Source organism: Ursus maritimus, unplaced genomic scaffold, assembly GCF_017311325.1.
Source record: "Ursus maritimus isolate PB19 unplaced genomic scaffold, ASM1731132v1 scaffold_28, whole genome shotgun sequence".
NCBI lineage: Eukaryota > Metazoa > Chordata > Mammalia > Carnivora > Ursidae > Ursus > Ursus maritimus.
In genome coordinates, this window is record NW_024425341.1 from 2,162,956 (window position 1) to 2,189,405 (window position 26,450).

Genomic DNA, 26,450 nt, shown 5'->3' on the forward strand with positions numbered 1-26,450 from the left:
AAATTATAATTAATATATTAAAATATATTAATTATGTTAATTTAATTATACACATTATATAATTTCAAAGCTAGGGCTTTAAGGGAACGTTTTTATTTATATGCTTGACCATTTGAACTTAAAAATTACCTTGGAGGAAAACTAGGGCAAGTAAGTGAAATTTTTGTTTGAAGTTGAAGAGGCCATATTTTGTACATATGGGTGCATATTATAAGTGGTTTTGCTTAGGGAAGCTCTTTCTCATGAATTACAACCACTTTCACATTTCATTTAAGAGCTAAGCCACACACCCTAATCTTAGGTTTTAAGTATATATGACAAAATTGAATATGGGGGCCAAGCCAACCGAAGAAAAAAATTAAATTTATGGAGGTCCCTGATTTCTAAAGAATATTGAATCATCCTCCAGTGCCCAGTCTCTGAGTGTCTCTGACTAATCCGTAATCAATAAATGGGAGGAAAGGTAGTAGGGTAATGTGGTTTACAGCAGAAGGGCAGAAAATGAGAAAATAAAAATTCCCACTGAACATTGCTAACATCTCATCTCCTCTCTCCACTAAACCCTTAGGAAAGTGTGACCGTGAGTACACATGATATGTTATTTGCTAATAAACTAAGAACAAGAACATCTGATAATAGTATGAGAGGCTTTATTGACTACAACGCAAGCTAAAGCATGAAGAAGAAACAATTATTTAAAAACACCAAAGACCCTTACATAGCAAAGGTTAAGAAATAAATTAAGACTCCTGCTGAGCTGAGCTGGCCTGAGAAGAACGGGCCTCATTCACTCCGATCCTTGGGTTCTCGGTATTTCCACTGGATGTAGTCAAAGATGTCTTTCTCACTATCCACCGGCAGAGGCTCTCCAGCGACTCCTGCAAGTACAGAGAGAAAAAAACTTACTTACAAACTGGTTTTGGAATTTAGTTATGAGGGTTTAGGGACGACAGTTGTTTGAGACTCACTTTCAGAAGGAAGAGAAAATAGTAACCAAGCCACTAAAACATGATATTGACCTCGCCCTCCTCCTCCCCCCACACGGGCTTGCGTTTGAGCTTTGTCGCATATGTTACCAGTGCTACGAAAGGAACCTGAGTATCCCAACTAGGGCCGTTAAAGTGACCCTAATCCACGACCTTCCTCTCTGCTGGACCTCCACTGTAGCCACTGTGGACCATATGAAATACTCTAGTTTCCTTTGCAACTCAAAATGTGGCCCCCGGACTAGCAGTAGTTTCCATCACCTGGAAACTTACTAGAAATGCAGAATCTTGCCCCCCCCCCATTAGAATCTGCATTTAATGAGGTCCCCATGTGGCACGTACACACATTTAGGTGTGAGAACCACTGCCCTCATCTACCAGGGAGGAAAGCCCTATTTTATACATTTTCAGGACAAAATGACAAAAATCTTCATTTTCCTAGTAGAGAATAATATACCACATAGTACACCATGAAAGGTTAACAAGCATAGATTAAGCAATTCTTACTCTTTAAACTTTTTTTATTTCAAAAAAATTTTTTAAGTAAGCTCTAAGCCCAAAGTGGGCCTTGAACTCACGACCCCAAAAGAGTCACATGCTCTACCAACTGAGCCAGTGAGGTGCCCCAACTCTTTAAACTTTAGAAGGCACGTGGCCAAAGCTACCAGGTTTGTCCTGGCACTAAAAGCAATGATACCTAGGTTCTTCGGAAGTCTTGGAGATACACGAAAACCAAACAAACAAAAACCACTTTAGACCAATAAGATTTTTTACTGACCATCATTAATTCGGTCTAATAGAGCTAGAAATAACTCTTGTCAGCAAGGCCTCCAACTGAGAGCTTGAGAGCACGTATGGATTTAAAGACCCTTTTGTTGCCTGAGGGACTCACAATACAAAGAAACTACAATTAACTGGCATAATTACTTAAAGGCTTTTGAGAGAAACCAAAGCTGCTAAACCAAAGTAGCTTTGAAAATAACTTTCTCTCCAGATGACCAGGATTATCTCTAATGCAGACACAAATACCCACCAGTGACTCCCAAGGGACGGATTGTGTACTCATTGATTGTGAAGCCCTTTTCTAGGGCATGAGCTCTCATATTCTTATTGAAAATATCACTCCCGGTGAAATAGAGAACACCACAGTAATACTGATCCTTGGGTATCAACCTAAAATAAATAGATACATAAATAAATCTTTCACCACACATTTCAAATTTGGCAATAATAGGACTCTTGTATAATCGATAAGGCACAGCACACCTAAAATAAGTCTATGCAGTCTAACAACCTAAGGAGGAGGCTATCATTAGGTAGACTGTTGCGATTACTCCAAGCTTGCAGTCAGTCTAGGTTTCAGCAAACTACGCCCTGCAAGAGGTGTGCAGGAACGAAACGCAGTATCACGTATAACAACTGACTTTCCCCAGGCAGGAAACTACTTTTGAGCTGTGGAAGGCATCATAATGAGATGCAAATCTAGAGAAAATAGATGAGATTCTGTAGAAATTACTCTTTGCATATTTTCAGGCTAAGCGGTGTCTATACCACGAACATACAGCATTTCAGAATGAAAGGGGGTTCTAGACATTTATGTGAATTCCAAGATACACAGAGGACAAAGGAAAGAGAAAAGGGAAAAATTAATAGGTCAGCAACAAATTTTGAGTAATACCTTATATCAATTCTCCTGTGTGGATACTCCTTTTCATCATTTTTACTGGGAAGCTGGCAAACACCCTAAAATGGATATTTCAAAGAATGCTTAAAGACGTTTTTAAACTTCAGGCTTAACTTTAATTGAATGTTGTTAAATGTGAGGTTTTTGCTTTAACTGCAAGCAGTTTTAGAATCCTGAGCACTTCTAACTTAGTGGCTTTTCTATGCACTATATATTGTCGCCACCTTCCTCTTATACTTTGTGGTAATTAAAGACCTACAGGAAACAGCAGGCAAGGAGTCTAGTTACGAGGATTTGGCCTTTGTGTGATTCTAAACAAAAGCTGATCAGGGAAAGCATCGAACATGAAAGACACAGACCAAAACAAACAGAAAAGCAATCTGGAAGAAACAATCACGACTGAGGGAGAAGAACATCAGAAGAGCTATCGGTAATATTCTCAGAAAATATTCCATAAATGAAGTAAGGGCAGAACACTACAGAAAAAGAACACTTAAGGAAAAGGTTTAAATCAAAATTAAAAATACGATAGCAGAAGAGTTTAAAATTGAGGAAATCTCCCAGAAATTAGAAAAGAGAGAGAGATGAAAAATAAAATTTTAAAAGGTAAGAAAATTAGAGGATCATTTTCTTTCTTCTCTACAGGTGAGTTTTCGTTAGAATTCTACAGTTTTCAAACAAGTTATCTAGGTCTATTTAGTAATCTTTTCCTTTTCTAGAAAAATGGGCCAAAATTCTGGACTGGGGAGCAACCCATAAATACATAAAAAGAGCCACAAACATCAGAAATTTCAAATTAAAAGTTTCAAATGCCACATTCAAAGAAAAGTACACACGTGACAGGCTTCTGGTCCTAATGAACAGTCGACTTAGTACACATGTCACTAAAAGCTTTTTCACTTAGCAACATAGAAAAATTAAAATCTAGAATCAAAAATGGGTATTTTCTTTACTGTTGCTATGGCTGAAAGATTAAATGAAACCTGTTTCATCTTCAAAATATGAAACCTACCTTCTTAGGCATTAACAAGTTCCAACTCAACCTTCAAATGGATCAGAAATGCTTTCCATCTGGAATTACTACGAGGTATTACCTTGCGGATATGGATGTTTGAGGGCCACAGGCAATGATCTCGCCGTTTGTCACATCAGTAATAGGATTTTGTCTAACAGCTTTGTTCCTTTCCTAAAGGCTCATTTTATTTCCTGCACTTTTTCTTAAGTGTTAATGTCAAAGAGTTTCTCTGTATTATTGTAAATTCTTTATTAGTTTGAGTGGATTAGTTTTGTTTGGCATTTCAATTGGGTAGCTTCATGTTGCGCTCCTGAAATAAAGCCTCTTTCATTGCCTCAGGGTCATCAAGGGATCTTCCGTTGTCCCTTGAATCCTTACTGTAGTGTAGATATTTCACAGAAAATCATCCCGGGGCCAAACTTGCACGAAACACTAAAATCTGAAAGGTACTCATCATATATGAAGCAAACAGGCATCTAAATGCAGAGGAAAATTTTTTTCCTTCCAAATGCTATTTTATTCACAGGAAGAATAACTCCATTACCTAAAAATCATGGCTTTACAAGGAGATCTGGAACACTAACCCTGGCTCTCCTAAGGTTCGGTGAGCACTAGTTTAAAGGAGTTCACGTTCTGAAGAGTACTTGAAAAACACATGGAATGGTCATGTTTAAACAGCTGTCAGTGGTTACAGCAACAAGAGGTTTTGAAATCAAGTGGATATGGAACGAGGATGGTTTATTCCACTCTGATGTTTCTGTGTTTTGTAATCTCTACGCCTAACACGGGGTTCAAACTCAAAACTCCGAGATCAAGAGTCCCACCTTCCACCGAATGAAACAGCCAGGAGCCCAGGTTTACTCCACCTTGTAAGCTGAATTCATTTTGCGGCCAATTTCCTTTCAGAAACAGAGATCCCAACTTCTTTGGCTGTCTCTGCTAATGCTCATGCCCCCCTGGCACTGCTCTGACTCCCGCCACGCTCTCTGACCGGCTAAGTCCTTTACCTCAAGTCCTTCCCCAAGGCTCCTCCCCTAAAACAGGCTGCTTCTGCCCATCCTGTTCAATGGTTTACTGCATGGTTTACATGCATCTCCCCATACCCTGTTCTTCCTTTTATAAAAATAGTACTTGTTATCTTGGGACGCCTGGGTGGCTCAGTTGGCTAAGCATCTGCCTTGGGCTCAGGTCATGATCCCTGGGTCCTGGGATTGAGTCCCACGTCGGGCTCCTTGCTCACGGAGGAGCCTGCTTTTCCCTCTGCCTGCCACTCCCCCTGCTTGTGCTCTCTCTCTCTGACAAATAAATAAAATTAAAAAAATAAATAAAAATAGACTTGTTATCTTAACCTAACATGCAATTTACCTATTTATTATGTTCATTGTTAACTATCAGTCCCTTCTCACACCCCACAAATATAAATTCAACTGAAATTCACTGGTACATCCGAAGCTCCTAGAACAGTGCCGGGGATGTAAGAGATGCTTAATACATAGTTGTTAAACTGGCCGAACACACCTTCTCATCCTACTGGCGCTCATTCTCCCTGTCTTGTTCTTTCACATCACCATCCTACCTCACTTTCTGTCCCTCTTTTGTTTCCCAATTTACTCCTTACCAGGTCACTTTCACGGATCTATTTCCAAACAAATATTATATCTACATATATTATATCATATTATATTAGGATAGCACCGTATAATTCTTTGAAGATCCATTCATATGAAGATACATGTACAAACCCTTCAGAGTTTCCATGTGTATTACTTAATTTGATCTGCATAATAGTCCTTTGACACAGAAGTTATTATTTTATATATGAAAATATTAAGGCCTTACAGAAGTAAAGCAACTTGCCTAACATCCTACAATGAATTAGTAATGGAGCCAGAATAAGACTTGATAGCTTCCATGTCCAAGTCTATTCCTCCACAATGCAACATAGCAACACACACCTTTTCCTTTGCAACTAGATATAAATCACCTCTTACTGCCTCTACAATAAATTGATTTTAGAGCTAATCTGGCTTGTTTCTCATCCTAACATATCCTAATTATAAATGTCATAACAGCAGGCTCAAGCATGGCATTTTTTAAGCTTCAGAGAATATATGAATCACATGTACAGTATCCGAAGTTTATACACAAACCATCCCTCCACTAAGATGGAGTCCTATGTCACAACATAAAGGCCTTAGTTTCTTGCTCTAATTGTCAACTGGGTCTTCTCTACTCTAAAAACAAAGAAAAAACCTGCTTTCTTATTTTTTTAACCTGTTTTCTTCTGGAAATAGATGTGAGGGATTCTCTTTCTGGCAATAGCTGTCTATGTGCTGCTAGGAATATGACCAACAGATTGGGAAGGCCAGATAGAGCAAAGGTTTCCACAAGTCCACCCCTGTCCTATGACTGGTGAGTGGCCTTAGTCTTTCAAGTATCACATACCCAATAAGGTCTGAAGCAGCCTGGTTTGCAGCAGTCCCTGGAATTTGGCTGCGAGACAAAGGTCTGCTCTGCTACGACTGAGCAGCTACTGGGGTAACCCAATTCCACCACTGCCAGCAACTCTTTACGTTCACATTCCTGTGGCTGCCCACCTTTCCGTCTCAGCTTATACCCAGCCCACCAGCTTGTAATGTCTCTTTGTACTCTTGCTAGCTGGATTACTAGCCTCCGCTGGTGTTTCCTCTGGATCTCTCCTTGAGCACAGCACAATACTATTCAAACCGCAAAATAAATGCTTTTACTACTGCATTGCATAAACACCTTCCTGGTCGCTGACTCTGAAAAGAGCTGGTGGGCTTCCCCAGTAGCAAGTCCTAGGGCCTTTCACAGAGATGACTATTGGAGGTAGACACTTTCCCAACAATGAAAAAAAAATTTCAACTTGTCTAGCACATGTTATTTTTAGGATTTTATCTGAGTGTTCTTTAAATGTAAGATTTGTGCACATTCATTTTGAGTGAATTAAAATCAATCTCGATTTAAAAGGGATTTCCTAGAACATATATAAACCCTATTTTGAATAACATCTCATGTGTCTAGGGGCGACTAGGTGGCTCAGTCAGTTAAGCGTCTGCCTTCGGCTCAGGTCATGATCCCAGGGTGCTGGGTTCGAGCCCCGCATCAGGCTTCTTGCTTCTCCCTCTCCCTCAGCCTGCCACTCCCCCTGCTGTGCTCTCTGTCAAATATATAAATTTAAAAAAAAAAATCTTTAAAATTAAAAAAAAAAAACCAACAACAACGACAACAACGATCTCATGTGTCTCTATCTCTGGGTGTAGAGTAAAAGCTCCAAATCTGATAGATTTGAGAGAACAGCTCATAGTTTTGATTCCCAAAGACTGACAAGAATTTTTATTTTTACCTTTCCCAAAGTTCTTTTGAAAACATTATAAAATGTAGCCAACTTTGGCAATACAGTTTCATAGCCCATTACAATCACCATATTGAATTTAATGACATGATTTTATGCGTGTCTGATTAAATACACACCACATAAAGTTTGCCATTTTAACCATTTTTAAGTGTGCAGTTCTACGGCATTAAGTCTATTCACACTGTTGTACAACTACCACCGCTATCCGCCTCCAGACCTTTTCATCTTCCCCAACTGAAACTCTGGATCTGTTACATAGTGACGCCCTCGGCCCCTTCCCCATAGGCCCCTGGCAGGCACCATGCTACTTTCTGAATGACAGGATATTTCGATAATCTGTATCAACCATCTCCTACTTTCAGCTAAAACCACTGTCAAATCTATGCGGTAAGACTCTCACTAATATTAGCATGTCTGTTCCCGAAAAGCACAGTCTCTTTCCATTTCAGGCACATAACTTGGGAAAAAGGGGATTCAAAGTACGAATTTAAGTGAGCAGTAGAATAAAGGTAACTCTTTATTACCTTAGTCCTAGATTTCTATTTGCCTTCCTGTCGGTTTTTATGCAGGGACATTTATTAACCTCTTTTTAATTCATTTGCCACTTGTCTTGAATCTTCAAAGCTTAATTCCCTAGGAAGATTACAGGATTTTAACAGTTGATCATGACGGGTGTCACTGTGAAAATCTCTGCAAGCGCCCCCTCTATTAACTCTGCTCCTTTTCATGCCACAGAGCTGGTTTATAGCACATACCCTGATTTCTCTTCTTTGGTGTTGTAACAGATTAATACACTTCAGACAATTCTAATCTCACGTACTGAACAATTCTGAGTCAGAGAATAGGAGAACATTTGCTATTTTAAGGAAAAATTTATGGTGTGTCAAAGTCATTTATAGAAATTAAAAAAAGAGTAGATTATGCCTAATTATGTATTCCAATGGCACAGATTATTTACAAGTGGGGAATTTAAAACAAAATTCTTTACTAAAGTATTCCGAGATTAGCATCCTGTTAACTCTTCTATATATTCTCATGGATATCCTATTTATTGACTGTAATACTAAGACGCAGTGGGGTCACAGAATGGGTACTGAACAGTTTCCAAGGTTTTTTTTCAGAAATGTTAATTCAAATGAGTACTTACCATGAATTTTGTGTCACCTTTTGACAGAGTATCCGTAATAAAATGGACCTTCTGTAACTGTTCCACAACACTATGTAACAGCTTTGGCTGTGGAAACATAAATAGGAAATAAGAAAAAGAACAAATTACTCTTTTATAGCAAGAAAACATTTTTAACATGAGTCTTCTGATTATCTATGGAGAAATTCCTAGTTTTCCTCTGTTCTAAGTACTTTTTTCTTCTAACACAAAATTCATTTATCAAATAAAACATATTTTTAGGAACCATCATTCTTCACCAAAATCATGATACCCCCAAACAGACATCATCTGTGTTCATCTGTTTCATTAAATCAAAAAGTTAGCTGCTTCATCTTCAAAATACATAAATTCCAAAATCAAAAATGTTTTGCCTTCATGGGTTTTCTGATAGGAATAAAGTTTCTTAATATAATGTTGTTTAATAGAAAAATATTCCCTAAATGAAAACCTGAATATTTACTGGTTATTTCTAAAATATCCATGAAAGACAATAAATATTCTGGAAATGTTTTACTAAATTTCATTTTTCCCCCCAAATCAGACTACCCCCTCCATTCCTTGTAGAACACCACTGTGTATCCCTTTCAACCACTTACTTTGCCTTTCACAGAATTCAGTCAGTAAAAAGCACTTAAAATGACTTTTCAGAAAGATTAAAACAAAAATTCATTCTGAAATACCCAACTACCATTTAGAAAATGATATTCACTGTTGTGTAACACTTAGCATATTTGATTATAAATTCTGTGGTACCTGTTTGGTTGATTCAGAGGTAAAGCTTGGATGGGTCAGAAGAACATCCATGTCCCCACTGGACTCTGCACCTACATAAAAAATATGTATGGAATTTTCCATACAAATCTATCAATTAGGCAAAGAGAACCAAAGTGATGTCACATGGAGGAGCCTTACTTCTTATAGCCTAACTTTCTTTTTCACTGCACTTCATATTCAGAATTAGTTACAAGATTTCAATTTTCTGTCCAACTATTCAGGTATACTGATGTAAACAGAAGAATCTGGGACAACAACAGTAATTGGGATTAGATATGCATTATACACAACTGGCTAAATGTATTAAAAATGCACCTAAATAATTACTCAATAATGAATAAAAACATTTAAAAACAACATTCTTGCAAAGAAGATATTCAGATGGCCAAAAGACTCATGAAAAGATGCTCATCATCACGGAAATGCAAATCAAAACCACAATAAGATACCACCTCACACCTGTCAGAATAACTAACATCAACAACACTAGTAACAACAGGTGTTGGTGAAGAGCTTGTGGAGAAAGGGGAACCCTCTTGCACTGTTGGTAGGAATGCAAACTGGTGCAGCCACTCTGGAAAACAGTATGGAGGTTCCCCCCAAAATTAAAAATAGAACTACCATATGATCCAGGAATTCCACTACTAGGTATTTACCCAAAGAAAATAAAAACACTAATTCAAAAAGATACACGGACTCTTATGTTTATTGCAACATTATTTATAATAGCCCAGATACAGAAGCAAACAAGTTGCAAGTGTCCATTGACAGATGAATGGATAAAGAAGATGTGGTATATATATATATACACAATAGAATATTATTCAGCCTTAAAAAAAGAATGAATCTTGCCATTTGCAACAACATGGATGGATGTAGAGTGTATTATGCTAAGTGAAGTCAGTCAGTCACAGAAAGACAAATACCATATGATTTCACTCTTATGTGGAATTTAAGAAACAAAACAAAGAAAAAAAACGGACTCTATATATAGAGAACAGACTGGTGGTTGCCAGAGAGGACGTGGACAGGTGGGGATGGGTGAGATGGGTGAAGGGAATTAAGAGTACACTATCATGATGAACACTGAGTAGTGCAGAGAATTGTTGAATCATTATATTGTACACCTGAAAATAACTATATGCTAATTATACTTGAATTTTCTTAAAAAGCTAAAAATATAAGTTTAGAACAATTAAAAAGGGTAAACCCCCATCTAAAAAACAGCTTTAAAATACACCTACGAACACTATATATCTGAAAACCTCAAATTAAACAATATGTCTTAACCCTGTGAAGATTAAGCAGAAAATCCATTTCAATTCTTACGACTGAATTCATTTTATGAATGCTAGTAAAAATTACTATTATGGTATCATGGATAAGAATATAGCATTTGAGGGGCACCTGGGTGGCTCAGTCAGTTAAGTGTCTGCTTTCGGCTCAGGTCATGATCTCAGGGTCCTAGAATGGAGCCCCACCTCAGGTTCCCTGCTCATCTGGGAGTCTGCTTCTCCCTCTGCCCCTCCCCCCACTCATGCTCTATCTCAAATAAATACGTAAAATCTTAAAAAAAAAAAAGAACATAGCATTTTATAATGACTTAGATTTTTGTTTTGATCCCCACTCTACAATCACATAACTTTAGGAAGATTATATAAAATTGTTTATACTTCCTTTTATTATAATACTATGAAGTTTTATCTCCATTTAAGTGGATCTTTTTCACTTAAAAATTTTTTTTCAATATTGGAAATGAGGACTGTATATTCCTCTAGACCTCAGTTTCTCTGTCTATAAACTAATAAAAACTACAGACCATTGTGCAACTAAGAACATATGTAAAAGCATCTAGAATAGGACCTGCCACACAGTTGGCATAAAATAATATTTCCTTTCTTTGTATTTTTATAAGTACAATATATGTAAAACATATTTTTTTTCTTCCAAGACTTCATTTAAATTCAAGTTAGTTAACATACAGTGTAGTTTTAGTTTCAGGAGTAGAATTTAGTGATTTGTCACTTACATATATGTAAAACATATTTTTGGTCACCGAAGACATGGCAGTGTCTCTGGACCACCATTTTATACATCAATAATGGCTAACCAAGTATTTAAACATAAAGAAGACTAGATTCAATGTGTGCTGATCCCAGTATGTTCAGAGAAGCTACTTTAAGAAAGAAAGTTTTGTCTTCTTTTCATTTCTTTCTCCTAAAAGTTAAGTGTCTTTTATCATCCACCTACCACCAAAAATGTATTACTCTATCCATTTAAAAAGCAAAACAATTACTTTAGCAAAAAAGGGAAAACAATCCAAGAATCTATTTACAAAGGAACAGATAAATAAAGCATGGAACATTGACACAACCAAATGTTATGAAAAAGAATAAGGATGCTCTCTACATACTGATATGGAAAGATCTCCAAGACATATTTTTAAGTGAAAGAAGTAAGGTACAGTACTGTGTATATATTATGTTACTTTTGTGAAAGAAAGAGGAAGAGAACACCAAGAATGTATATTCACTGGATAAAGAAGATGTGGTACAAATATACAATGGAATATTACTCGGCCATAAAAAAGAATGAGATCTTGTCATTTGTGACAACATGGGGGGACCTAAAGGGTATTATGCTAAGTGGAACAAGTCTGATAGAGAAACACAAATACCATATGATTCACTTATTTGCGGAACCTAAAAACCAAAACAAATGTAAACAAAACAGAAACAGGCTTACAAGTACAGAGAACTAGTAGTTGCCAGAGGTGGGGGTAAGTGGGGAATGGATAAAACAGGTGAAAGGGATTAGGAAATACAAATTTCCAATCATAAAATAAGTAAGTCATGGGATGAAAAGTACATTACAGTTAACACAGTCAATATCATATTAACATTGTACCCTGACGGACGGTAACTACACTTATTGTGGTGAGCGCTGTGTAGTGTACAGAACTGTCATCACTACGTTGTACAGCTGCAACTAATATAACACTGTATGTCAATCCTTCAATAATAAAAATTGTTTAAATAAATAAAAATAAAAAATAAAATAGGAAGAAACAATGTATATTCACATTTATTTATTTACATTTACATGTAAAACCACTGAAAGAACACACAAGAAAGTGGTCATTCACAGGACAGTGCTGGGAGGGAGAGGAGAGAGTGAACTAGGACAGGGTAGAAGGTAGACTTCTTAGTGTAGACCTTTTTAATATTAAAGCACGCAACCATATAGCCTACTCAATAATAAAAAAGTAAAAATAAAACCAATATTGAAATCTAGAAAGGCTGTCTTCTTCAACTGAGCATGCATTTGGCTTGGTGTGTATCCAAGTCTGTGTTCAGATTCCGAGGCCCCACCCTGAGAAGATTCTTATTTAGTAGGTTTACAGCAGGGTATAACAATGTGTTTTTTTTTTTAAACTTTTTAGGTATTTCTGATGCAGAGAAAGACTTGACAACTGGTTAACTTTGCATGGAAAATAGGATGTGGAGAGAGAGACTTCGATCTACAGTGACAGTAGATTTGGTTTCAGGACCCAGTTCTTTAGGCCCCGGTCCCGTATTCTTTCTACTTATCAGCAATTATGGATTTAACACTTTCCTCTCCCTAACTCCAGATTCTCACAGCAGCTACCCTGAGAATTTGTGATAGTTTATCACCTACCGCCTAAGCAAAACTCCAACGGTGGCCAGAGATTCAGTCAGATATATATTCCAGAAGTTTTAAATCAAATTTTTGTATTCCAATTTTTAAAGTTAATATTTTAAAATTTATGTTACCCTTCCAAATTTTGAGCCAGGAAGAAACCAGGATTCGCTTGGTTCTCACTTAGCTCACATTCACGTAAGAGAAGGAGATCTTCTGAAGGCCCTGGCTATTATGAGAATTGGTTTGGAACTAGTGCTTCAGTGACATCATTTTTAGATCCATTATAGAAAACTTAGAAAATAAAAAAAGTAAAGAAAAAAACAACAACACCCCACCACCTACCCACAGCTTCACTAGCATCTAGCCAAACAATCACTCAGGATTTTAATACACATAAAATTATTCTATAAAATTTATTAAAAATAGTCATTAAAAAGTCATACTATAATAAAATCAGGATGAATTTCCTCTCATTTTTAATAAATATTCCCATCTATGAACAAACAAACTTAGCTAATACTCTACTGGATTTTAGTAAATCTATGAAGTAACACAAATTACATCTCTTTAATCCATTTTTGGGGTATACATTAGGCAATTTTAACATCAAGGCATGAATAACCTAAGATTAAGAAGTATGTTACCTCTTCTGAAACTGCCACAGACTGTAGCAATGTATTCAGAATCCACTTTTTTAACTTCATTTAGTACAATATCCTAATAGAAAAAAAATTAGGTCAGTATTCTAAAAAGGCTTTTCACCAAGTGACATTCTCATTTCTAATCAAAGAATACAATTCAGCACACTCTTACTTGCATTTGTAACATCTCTTCACGAGGAATTCTTTTCTCAAAGTCCTCAAAATATCTATAAAGACAGAATAAGTAGACAAAAGATTTTTGTGAAATTTAAATCTTCTTAAAAAGTAAATTGCCTACTATATCAGGTGTCCTTATACCAGCAGATCATTCAAAAATCAAGACTAAGGTTCAGTAAGAAGGTAACAGTAAAATTGGGGGGTGGGATAGGTTTATTTCTTAACTTAGACCAAACTGTTTAAGTGCCATCCTTTATGATATTCCAGATACTCCAGCTAAACTTATTTTAAATAAAATTCACATTCATATACCAAGAGTAAATAAATATGTTAGTATGTTTCCAAATTAGACTGCTCCCTGCTGGCAAGTCAAGGAGTTACAGTTTATTGCTCTTACATCCTGCAAAATTATATTTTAAAACATTATCCAGAAAACATTACGCTAAGTGAAAGAAGCCAGTCACAAAATTACATATGTATGATTTCATTTATATGAAATGTCCAGAACAGGTAAATCTGTATTGACAAAAAGTACACTAGTGGTTGTCAGAAGCAGACAGGGATGGAAGGGCAGCCGGGGAGAAATGGGGTGTGAAGGCCAAAAGATATGGGTTCTTTCTCGGATATAACAAAGATGTTCTGAAATCAACTGCGCAGCTCTATGAATATACTAAAAACCACTGAACTGTGCACTTTAAATGGGTGAGTCATATGATACATGCATTATATTTCAATAGGCTATTATACAAATATCTCAGTATGAAATAACATCTAAAAATGATAAAGCACCTAGCCAAAACTAATTCTCAAACAACCAAGTTCTTCAGAAGCTCTCTACTATGTAAATGCAAGGAAAGTGAGAACATCCTGGTCTCCTACTGGCTCAAAGTCTTGGAAGAGCAGTGTAAATTTACGGTATTATGGTTAGGCATCAACAGGAAAGGTCAGGGGGTTATTAGGACTGAATTGCCAACGAGACTATATAAGGCAGGAGATACATGTTTATGTACTATGCATTAGAAAAAATCAATTAGAAAAGGGGTTCCAGATGGTATTCAGCACACGAAATCATTACGGATGCTGATATACAACATTCCTACTAGTTATCCCTACACTGTTATTTGGGCATTTGGGGTTTTTTCTTTTTCTGTTTTTAATTTAGCATTCCATGTTCACGTCCTAGCTTCTAGGGTAGACTCTAAACTTCTTAACAGCTTTACTAACCCTGTTTATATCCTTACCCTAGACCTAATGCAGTGCTTTCTACGATGTTTAAGCACAAAATAAACACCCACTGACCGACTTATGTATTCAGTCCTCTATGGTTTTAAGAGGAAGTTCTTCACTGAAGTCAAGAGAATGAGAGAAATACTCAAGAAAACAAACTAGAAGGTAATAACAAAATGTGTGAAAACAGGCATATTCTCTACAAAAGTCTGCAACAAATCTTAGCATTCCTGAATAGAGAAACGGTTGTGTTTAGTTAAATTTGAAGAATTACTATGGTGTATGGAAGAATGGCTATAAGAAATCTTACTTTTACATCTCAAGTGTCAAAAGAAAAGAAAATTTGCTATCTTACTTCAACCCAATTCGCTGATGATGGTTCAACTTATCTTCATTTTTTCTGAGATCTGTATAGAAGACATATAAAGTTGAGGTGCTAATTTAAACATTTTTGGGAAAAAGTCGCTAAATTTAGTGATCCTTTTTACAAGGAACTACAAGGAAAATACGCTGAAATGACTTTAAAAAGGAAAAAAAAATTCAGATATTAAGAACTAGATATCAATGTAGTAAAATCTAACAGTTGATTTCATGATCATTTTTACTTACTGAATCAAAATTTCAATTACAGTTACACAGAATAGTAGATAAAACATACGAGGATCATACCACACTTCACTAACTCTAGTAAAAGGCAGCCTTATAAGAACCTACATTGTAACTTATGGTAATAGCAGTAGCAACTTCAACTTTTTAATGTTTTCTGAATAAGTATTTATATTGCCCATTTGCTGTTCATTCACTCCTTCATTCAATTAGTATCTATTGAGTAATAACTTGTGCAGGCACTGTGCTTAAAATTCTGTTGAAAGGAGAGGTATTATTTTCATTATTTAAATTAAAAAACTATCAGATCATAACATCATATCTTATATCTAAAAGTGACTTAAGGATGCCTAGGTGGCTCAATCGGTTAAGCCTGCAACTCTTGATTTCAGCTCAGGTCATGATCTCAGGGTGGTGAGATCAAACCCCACGTGGGGCTCTGTGCTCAGTGGGGAGTCTGCTTCTCTCCCTCTTCAGGTGCCCCTTCCCTATATGCGTGCACTCACTACCTCTCATTCTCTCTCAAATACATAAATAAATAAATCTTTAAAAATAAATAAACAAAAGTTATTTAATTCCACTCGGGTGTTCCTTTACTGCGCATGAGTACAGGAGTAAGGCTTATAAAAGAAACAGCAAGATAAGTATGCTCCCAAATCAATTCCTATAGTTACCCTTACATATTCACAAACATAAATTCTCTCTGGAGATATAAAATGGAGAGAAATAAGCATCTTCATGACACATGGAGCACTTTAATATTTCTCATAGCTGCTTGTACACAGTCAACACTGAAAATGCGATGGAAATAACGCGCTTGCTATATATATGGACATAGATGTTGATAATTATATTACGTATCTGTGAATTGTGAAATAATGTAAAAACCATTACAGCAGATCTCTGAAACTCCCAAGGGATGTAACTTTTGTTTGAGAAACAAATTCTTGACCCCTTTAACCAATATTTCACTCGGATAAACCAAATATGCCACAGGCAGAAAAGCACAAACCCTCTCTGAGACACAGATACGGTGCAGTTCATTCTCCAGTTACAGGACTCACAAATTCTTGACTTTGTAGTATTACTAATTAATCATGCCTCTTAAGAGCCAGTTACTATTTGTAAGTACTTAGGTAGGTACCAACCACTGTGCACTAGTGCTTTTCATACACTACGGCATTAAATCATATGAGGCAGAAATTATGATAGCGTTTTGTAGCTCAGAAACCAAAGTACCATGGTCATCCATTCTAACCAAGTGGTGGAGATTGGATTCAGACCCAGATCAGTCCCTAGAACCTGTCCACTTTAACCATTTGGGTACAAATAGTTGAATTCACAAATATTAAACCCCAAATGCCACAGATATACTGCAATAAATCTCTAGTTCTATCTCCATCTATAGTATATACCCTTAAAAGTATGAAGAAATAACTTACAGTCAAAGGACTGCTATCTTAGGTTTAAGGAAAATGTTTTATAATTACTTGACTTAGGCTCTATTTTTATCAATTCCTTGAAAGCAAAAATTCCTTCAATAAATATTGTAAGCCTCTTACAGAATCTTTCTCAATATATATCACTTGGCCTTTAGGCTGAATGTGTAGGACTCTGTTGTCCAAAATTTTACTAGAGAAACAAAGGTAATTTAAATCTAAAAGTCTCAAATGAAATCATTTTAAACCAAGAAGCCACTGCTTGCTCTTCCTGATTTTCTTCTAAGTTACAAACCTAAACAACGTTTAACACAGGAATAAAAATTATACTTTATACCTATTCTCTACTGTAGAGTTAAAAAGAAACTCTTAGCACTCCTTTCTACTAGCTGAGAAAAGGTTCTTCAGGTCCTAGTTTCCTAGAGTATTAACCACCACAGGAGCACCTCTGACTTGGAACTGATGACCCATTGTACATACTCACCTTCTAATGTTTTAATTCCTTCATCTACAAACTTCCTTGCAGCAGATGGACTACAACGAAAGAAAAGCATGATCTCAATATTAAGTGAAACTCAGTATATTGAATGAAACTCAGTATTATTACTGTCTTTTCTTGTCAAAGAGTTAACTATGGAGCTAAACAAGACCTGCTAAAATGTGGTTATTTTGGTGATTTTATCTGACGAGAAGAATTCTTGAAGCCTCAATCTAGGAAGACAGCCATGAACCTAGACATGACAAAGACATCTAAGCAGCTGGGTGTTATAATGTACATGTACTTTATTCATAAAAGAGACATACATACAGGAAAGCAGTTCATCCATTCAAATGAGATTAACTGAGGGCCTGTTATGTGCCAGATACTCTTCTAGGTGCCGAAAATACAGCAGGAATAAGACAAATAAGTGCCTTGGTCTTACCTACTACATTTCAGTGAGTAGAGACAGAAAATAAATAGATATATTAACAGACAAAAAATATCAGGTAAATGAATTAAAATAGGGTAATGTGACAGAGTGGATGGATCCTGCTTTAGATCGGGTAGCTAGGAAAGGCCTGTGAAATGGTATTTAAACTGAAATTTTAATGGCAAAGAATCTTTGTACAGAAACAGATATCGATAGCAGAAAGGCAATGAGGCACCTAAGAAGTAAAACTGAACTGGGAGTCAGCAAAATTGGGTTCTGAATCTGACTCTGCCGGTTATCCCACTTTCTGTATCCAGTGTTCTTGCCTGGAAAAAGAGGATAATAACACAGAGGCTCTCTAGAACAACTTCTTAACATTTTAGAATGGCCTGAAGTCCCTAAGGAATCATGCTCATTTTCAGTATGCTAAGTTTAAGAATTTAATACATTTTAGAATACTTTCATCAAAATGTTGCCATTTAAATGAACAATCATCACATATCTAAAAGAATGCCTCATTCCATTAAGACGAGACTTAAGTAAAGCATTATAGCCTTAATGGTTTTTTTTTTAAGATTTTATTTTTTAAATAATCTCTACACCCAACGTGGGGCTCAAGCTCACAACCCCGAGATCAAGAGTCACATGCTCCACTGACTGAACCCACCAGGTGCCCCACAGCCTTAATGTTTGAATGTTAATCTTTATGTTGTCAGGAAGTGTCCAAGAAGCCCCCTTTGGAGCTAACTCAAATTTTAAGATAAAGATTCCTTCATTAAAAATGCTTGGGTGCTTGTTCCAAATTTATAAGGCACTCTGTTAGGTGCTATGGAAAAACAGCTTAAATGCTTAAGATAAATATCCTGCTCAGAGAGGCAAAAGAGGCATAATCTGGAGGGAGTGAGAAGATGTGCAAGTGGCAGGTGTTAGTGGAGTTTAGAAGAAGGTTATTTCTGGCTGGGGAATCGAACTGGTTTTATGAAGGAGGTAACATTTGCCTTGGATGGGCTTTTAAAGTAGAGGTAGCACCTGAGGAACCAGCCTCAGACACATAAGATACGGAAGAGTGAACTATGTGGTCAAAGACACAGGGACGAAAAGGTACAGGTTTTCAAGAGAAACAGCAGGTACTTATTTTAGCTCACAGAAAAAATAAAACCAAGCTTACTACTGTGTCTGCTTATAGAAGATACTTCTTACCCAATGCCACTAACTCGAGTCAGAAAATTGATAGATGAACTCGTGTCATCCTGCCGAATCTTTAAGGAAAAAAAAAGTCTAATAATGATTTAGGAATGCTTTGAGGATTCAAATGATCTTATTGGAAATGCACCAGTCTGCTAAGAGACCTGAAGAGCCATTTACATTTGTCTGGATAAACCTCAATGGTTTTAGATAAGTAACAAAACAGATGAAGATGTCTCATCTCTAACTTATCCCATATTTTAAAAAGGCTTATTCATAAAAGACCATAAGTAGTATAATTACAATCAGGGTGAAATAAACCGTAAAAATGCTTTGGAGAGTTTAAGGACAGAAATTCTAATACATACCAATGTTTTATCAAAGTTTATAATCTACCTTCTCAATGATACTGCATATAAGGAGCTAATTCTATCACAGATGCTAAAAGTCTCTAAAATGCCACATAAAATAACTGAATATTTTACAGGAACAATATTCAAAAATTTTAAAATAGAACCCTTAAAGCAATAAACTCCACTCCTCTTTTTCTTCCTAGTCTCACCAGGTAAATAACATCAGTCACCCTCCAATGATGCTACATGATAGTTGCTTTAAAGGCAGACACTATGATCAAATAAGCAAACAAGTTAAAATTTTACCTTTTCCAGCTTACGCAATTTTCCAGTTGCTAAAAATTCATCAATCTTTTCAGCAATTTTTGTTCCTACTCCGGGCTAATAGAAAATTAAAAATATAAACTCATATAAATATAATGCTTACCAAATCCCTCAAAGATAAAGTAAAAAATAGGAAATGGAAAAAAAAATGACTGTCACATGACCAGTTTTAAAACAAAGGACACAGAAAATTGACCATGGCGAAAATACATATTCTCCCAACAAAATCCTTAAATGAAGACAAAAGAGAAGCCCCAATGTAACAATTCTAGATGATTTACTTTTTTAAAATTATTTTTTTTTTGTAGAAGAATAGAGTTGCATAAAGAAAAATATATAAATCACTTAATTTCATCATCCTGAAAATTAAAGGAAACTGTAACCTCATCACCTAACATCTGCTACATTGACTTCTTTTCTGCTTATATACATAAGCAATCATATGTGCATGTACATATATGTGTATATGTATATACATATTTTTCTTACAAAAATAGAATCATTCTGCTTTGTAAACTACTTTTTTTAACTTAAAAAATACATCATGAACAAATTTCCATGTCAGTATAGAAATACAACTTCAATATCTTTAATGGCTGTGTGGTATATCATTGTATGACTGTATCATAATTTACTTAAGAAATAACCTACTACAGGAGACATTTAGACAGTTTACGAATTCTGATATAACAATGTCATGAACTTTCTCTAGAGCAGAGGTTCTTAAGCTTTTGCATTGTCATCACCTTGGGGATGCATTAAAACATAGAATGCCAAGTCCCACCCTAGAGTTTCGGACTTAATAGGTTGCATTTCTTTTTTTTTTTTTTTTTTTTTTAAGTAAACTCTACACCCAGAGCGGGGCTCGAATTTATGACCCTGAAATCAAGAATCACAAGCTCTACTGACAAGTCAGCCACGTGCCCCAAAAGACTGCATTTCTAACAAGTTCCCAGGTGATGCTGCTGCTGGTCTAGATACAGCACTTTGAGAACCACTGTTCTAGAACTGCACAAACATGACAGCCACCAGCCACATGGGACATTTTAAGTTTACATTATTAAAATTAAAAAAATTCATTCCTCAGTCCATTAACCACACTTCAAGAGCTCACTGGCCAAATGTCACCCATGGTTACCGTAATGGACAACATTGCTCTAGAATATAAGCCCTATGAGAGCAGAGGTCCTGTTTTTACTGCTTTACCCCCAGCACCTGGATGAATACCTGGCATACAGGTGCTCAAAAATTATGAACTAATGAATCCTTGTATACATATATCTCTACTGGTTTCCTCAAGATAAATTCCTCAAAGCAGAATTACTGGGACAAAGGATATATACATTTTGCCAACATTCTGCCAAATTATCCTTCAGAAAAGCTGGAAATAGCCAAGACTTCCATCGTTAGTAACTGAATGTCTTTTTCCGCATCTTTATCCATACTGTATACTATATTTGATAGTTTAATAGCACCATACAGCACCTTGTTTTAATTTGCAACTCTGATTAGTGAAGTTGAACTCTTTCATGTTTTTGATCCTTTTTATTTCCTTTTTATTTTTACATTTCCCCTTTAAATAAGGGCTTTTTTAGAGTAGTTATAGGTTCACAGCAAAACTGATCAAAGTACACCGCTCCCGTATGCCCACAGCCCCCACACATGCATAGCCTAGCCAATTATCAACATCCCCCACCAGAGTGCTACATTTGTTATAACTGATGAACGTACACTGAAATATCATCAAAGTTTACATCAGGGTTCATTCTTGGCCGTGTTGGTCCTCTTTAGTTAAATGCTCAAATGCATCAACATGTGTGCCAGTCATTTCCTACTGTCTCTTAGCCCTAAGTTCACCCTTCTATATTTTTGATTTATTTAATGTTTAAGTGTTCCAAGACTACTGAATGCATATTCAAGTTCTGAAAATAGCAATTACCAGACAGAAATGAACAAGACTTAGGAAGCAGAATAGACTAGGAAATGGAAACTGCTCAGGTTTCCCATTTCCTGTATCAGAAGATACATACTGACCAAAGCAATTTAAGCCCAGGCTATTTTCTATACTTAACATTAAAGATTAAAAAACAAACACTCACTCTGGAAATATCAAATTTCTAGAATTACTGAGAAGCACTTGCATGTGCCAAAAAGTAGGTTCAGTAATTTTTAATGTAATAGTGCAAAGGAATAATGATGAGATTTTCATATTAAGTCTGGTCTCATGCAAAAGGAATTTTGGATATTTTTGTGTTCTTTTTAGGGATATACCATAAGCTCAGATTTGAGATAAAGTGCATCAGAACTTGTCAAAAGTTTAAATCTAATAAGTGAGCAAAGCTACATGCAATTAATATAAAAAAGGAAATTCAATAGTGATAAAAGGGGAACAGAATGGAAGAAGTGGTTCTGGAGACTAACAATGTGTGAGTTCACCAAGAGAGAAACTCAGAATTAAAATTCAATGTATTTATAACTTCCTTGGTTAGTCTATTTGGGGAGGATATACTGATGTTGAGAACTATTTATAGAACTATTTATAGCACAAAGAATTTAAAACCTATATACCAGGGTATTGAGTAATAAATTCAAGATGAAGATGTGACACATAATTAATGTGGATAATCTGTCACTCAATCATAAAATATGCAAGATTTATGGTAATCTTATGACCCTGAAAGTTGAAAATACAAGGACAGTTAGGGTTCATACTCTGAAGGCTCTCATGAGAAAATTAAGGACAATCAAATATTGATACCTAAATTCTAGGGGACTTTTGTGAACATAAATGGGTAAAGAAAAACAGAAGAAGGTGACAATTATCAGGACCTGGACTAATCAAAAGCCACATCAGTTTGACATCTTTAACAAAAGACAAGTAAGATATGGTCCACAATTCTGAAGAACTTAGAATCTTTTAGTGAGATTTAGATGAAAGAGAACAATCTATCAATAGGTAGACTTTCCTAGGATATTCTTAGCAATGCTAATGTAAATTACCAAGACATGTGACCCTCTAGAGACTGTGACACATACCATGACACAGCATACAGGGCTTTAAGGAAATTACAGAGAAGAGGGCTAAATGCAATAATATATAGAGGGGCTTAATTATGTGATTAGTAGGTAAGATTTCTTTGGGAACACTAACTCTCATTAACTCACATAAATTCTTATACCTGGGGATCAGAAAAAGATAGCTGGAGACCAGACATGCCAATACAATTCTGTCACTATACTGTTCTTAAGGACTAACACTCAAATTCAATGTGAGTACATGTATATACGGCAAGGTACAGAAAAAAATTGTAATTACATAGATTTAAAGCAAAATTTCAATCCATACCCTTCCCAGTAAAAAAAGGGGCAGTGAAATCTGCCTGTGTGGGTCAAGGCAGCTTCAGAGAGGCAAATTTAGTTTTGTTGGAACCCACCAAATTTGTACATGTGTGAACTCTTCAATCAGCTTGCTCACTAAACTTACCAATTTCTTAGCTTCTGCTCCACTCTTTATTTTGTGTGGGTACTTTGCTATCACAGACGCTGCTTTTCTATAAAGAGAAAAAAAAAAAAAGAAATCCAGTTAGAAATCCAGTGAGGTCTTCATTTTTCTTAAACTGGAATACACACAAGCAAATATGCATCTTCAACTTTTATCACAATAACGAATTTTCTACATCTGTGTCAAACTTAAAAAAACTCAGAGGAGATGACAGACCACCTGCATGACTTTCAGAAGTATCTTGAAAATTCTCACATTTGAGGATAACATAATTTTACCTGTATGTTTAAAACTAGGGAGATTTAACAAACCAGTAGCCTTTCCTTTTTGGGATTAAGCTAGTTTTTAGAAATTGTTCATAACTCTCATAAAAAGGTGCCACCTAGTAGTAGTTGGACTACTAAATACCAAACTGGCTTAAGGCTGGTTATTTATTTATTTTTAAAGATTTATTTCTTTATTTTAGAGAGGAGCGAGAGAGCAAGAGACAGAGAGAGAGAGCATGCAAGCCTGGGGGGGGGGGGGAGGCAGTGGGCGAGAGAGAATCCCAAGCGGACTCCCCTCCAAGCTTGGAGCTCTATGCAGGGCTTGATCCCATGACTCTGAGACCAGGACCTTAACAGAAACCAAGAGTCAGACCCTCAACCAACTGTGCTACCCAGGTGTCTCTGGATGGCTATTTTTAAATTCATGGCTTAAAACTGCGACTGCATTCCCCTGTGTCCTTATACTTATGTTCTTTTCCTTCATTGCTCTCATTTCCATTCCACATAAAGCACTGACCTGTGATTCTTGCCCATCTCCACACACATCCAGCTCAGTAATTTGGTGACACACTGGGAACACCACGGGAACTCACTGATGGTCTCCTGTCTATAATTTCAATACTAAATGTAGTTTAGTAGTGATGCTGATAAAAGTCAGAGTACATCTAAGTCTAAAGCATAAATATTGGGTAGTCTTTGCTGCCTTGGTTTTTCATTCTATTCTAATACATATAAACCTTTAGATTTGGATTTCGACTTCTCTATTAGCATATTACTGATGATGAGTCCAGAAAAGTAGGTTGAGGACAGTTTGTTGAGGGAATTGTTTCAGTAAAGACAAGTAGTTCCAGACAACTGGTATTATGGGGCAGAGCCTGAAAGAAAGAAGCATTAAAGCATGAAAGGCTTTTTGTATGCCACAATGCATTTGGGCTTTATCAAGGTAAAGAGGAAATGTTCAGTCATCTGATATGGAGGAATGACAGGATCAGATAACTATTTTCAAAAGAATGCTTTGGCCACAGTCAAGAGAAATGTATAATCAAGGTAGGGAAGTACATGCAGGCAACATCTGCTTTTCCAGACTTATTTCCCATTCAGGCAAAGTGAATTATTGACTTCCGGGAAAATGTTATACTCCTTCAAGTCTCAATGCCTCAATGCCGTGGCACATTTTGTTTCCTTTCTCTAGACTGTTCTTCCTTTCACTTACCCCTGACAGGCTCCTTCAAAACTAAACACCTCCTCTCTGAACTTAGAATACAGGGTTGAATATCTCTCTGATTTTTAGACCATCTAATGTGTGGATGATAGTACAATTACTTTAAACAGGCAGTCGAGAGAGATAAGGAAAGGTGCATAATCAGTTTTTAATTATGTTGAATGGGAAGGGAAGGAGAGAGTTGAGCTCGATTATGAAAGGATGAAGATAAAGGTAATAGAGGCCTAAAAATCTTGAGAAAAGCCCAATGAGATACAGATTTGGAGTCAATGACATAACCAGTACCCAAAGCCAAGAATGGTAAGATTGCCAAGGAAATTATGAAAATGAGAAAAAAAGACTAAGGGCAGACTTCCAGGAACTACCAGCATTGAAAGGAAGATATAAGAGGTGAAAGAACAGGTAGGAGTGCCATCACGGAATTCAAGGGTAAGACCTGAATGGGATGAGCGAGTGGTGAATGCCAATGAGACTCCAATAAGGTGAGATGCAGGTGACAGCATTTTCAGAGGAACGGCAGGATGGAAATTATACCACAATGAGATAATGAATGACTAGGACTGAAGAAATGCAGGCAAGAAACGGATTATTCAAGAAGTTTGTAAAATGGAGGAAAGAGACAGGAGCTAGCTAGAGGGCAGAGAGAAGTTAAGATTGCTTTGTTTTTGCTTTTAAGAGCTGAAGGACTTGGCCATGTTTGTAGGCTAAGGGGCACAAGTGACTGGATGTGGGAATAATGACTACCATAAGGGCCCTGGTGAGATGCACAAGGACCGGATGCAAGGCTCAGCCAAATACCAACCAGATGGGAGATCTGATTCTTTGAACCACATCTATTTCACAGCACAGACCTCATCCACTATCTTTCATTATGGCTTAAAATCAAACTGCATTTTCTGCAATTCATATCTGATGATGGGAAAAATACACATCAGCTACACCTATTTTTAATCAGAATTGGGAACTCATCAGAAATGATTCTACAGAGTTCTGCCCAAATTATCCCAGAAATATTGCAGTAAGGTATCACCACAGAGTCAATACCCTCAGTTCTTGCTTTTTTCTCCTCGTGCATATGGTCCAAATATCCACTGGCCCCTCAGCCCTGTTAACTGCCACACATCCCAGGACGCATGCTACCAGAGAATGCTGCACCGTCCCACCTGTAAGCATTGTACTTGTGGATTGCCTGGTTCACGTTCTTCTCAAAGTTTGCGAGTTCTGCAAAGGCAACAAGAGGCTGGGGTGAACAAGAACCGCGAGTAAACAAACGAGAACTGAGTTTCCCCCCCCCCCCCCCCCCCGCGCTTGTACACGGGCCAGGCCAAAGACAGCCCAAACGGTGACACAGGAATCCCCAGCAGGACTGACATTCAGCCACCAGCAATGGGCGCCGAAGGAAGATCCGCACGGAAGACTACCCGCTGCAAGGGGCCGACCCCATCCACAGGGCTGTGGGGACGCGAGGGAAGCAAGGGAAGGCAATGAGGTGGGAAGAAAGGAGAAGAAAGCCAGCAGCGCCCGGCCCGGTGCTAACCTGTGAGCATGTCGGTGATTCCCCCGTTGAGCGTCTCCTGCGGCGCCTTCCGTTTGCTCATGGTGGCCTGCACCCGAGGACCGCAGAATGCTCAGAGCCGGGGACTGGCCCCCTCTCCCAGCTTTAAGGAGGGGCCAGGACTTGGAGAGGGGGGCAGGACCAACCCAGCCCCGGCAAAGCCAGCGCGACCCACTGAACAATGGCTGCCTCTGACAGGGGGCGCGGCGCACGGCGCACGTGGTGACGTCACTCGCTCGGGGCGTGCCGGGGGGCGGGGCTCGAGCCGTGCTCCCTTGGTGCCTGAAAGAACGGAACGCGAAGGCGAAGGAGACTTGGAAGGGGAAGCTGCGCCAGAGCTCGGGTTTGGCAACCGGGTTTCTGTGGGAAGACC

General features: G+C 37.2%; 1 protein-coding gene across 2 annotated transcripts; it reads right to left on the reverse strand.

Annotated features, from left to right (window-relative positions):
- Positions 1-633: 633 nt before the first annotated feature.
- Positions 634-26,291, reverse strand: POLB (DNA polymerase beta). 2 transcript variants are annotated; one of them, XM_008706290.2, is made up of 14 exons: positions 26,060-26,288; positions 25,686-25,743; positions 23,017-23,083; positions 19,515-19,589; positions 18,871-18,929; positions 17,244-17,293; positions 15,070-15,121; positions 13,483-13,537; positions 13,314-13,386; positions 8,986-9,056; positions 8,212-8,298; positions 2,665-2,729; positions 2,020-2,159; positions 634-878 (listed from the first exon to the last, which is right to left on the reverse strand). In XM_008706290.2, the coding sequence occupies exons 1-14, from the start codon at positions 26,118-26,120 to the stop codon at positions 784-786; spliced, it is 1,008 nt and encodes a 335-aa protein (XP_008704512.1). In that variant the 5' UTR covers positions 26,121-26,288; the 3' UTR covers positions 634-783. The 2 variants fall into 2 exon arrangements, with proteins under 2 accessions (XP_008704512.1, XP_008704514.1); XM_008706292.2 differs by lacking the exons at positions 2,020-2,159; positions 2,665-2,729 and having other exon boundaries at positions 26,060-26,291.
- Between the last annotated feature and the right edge of the window lie 159 nt (positions 26,292-26,450).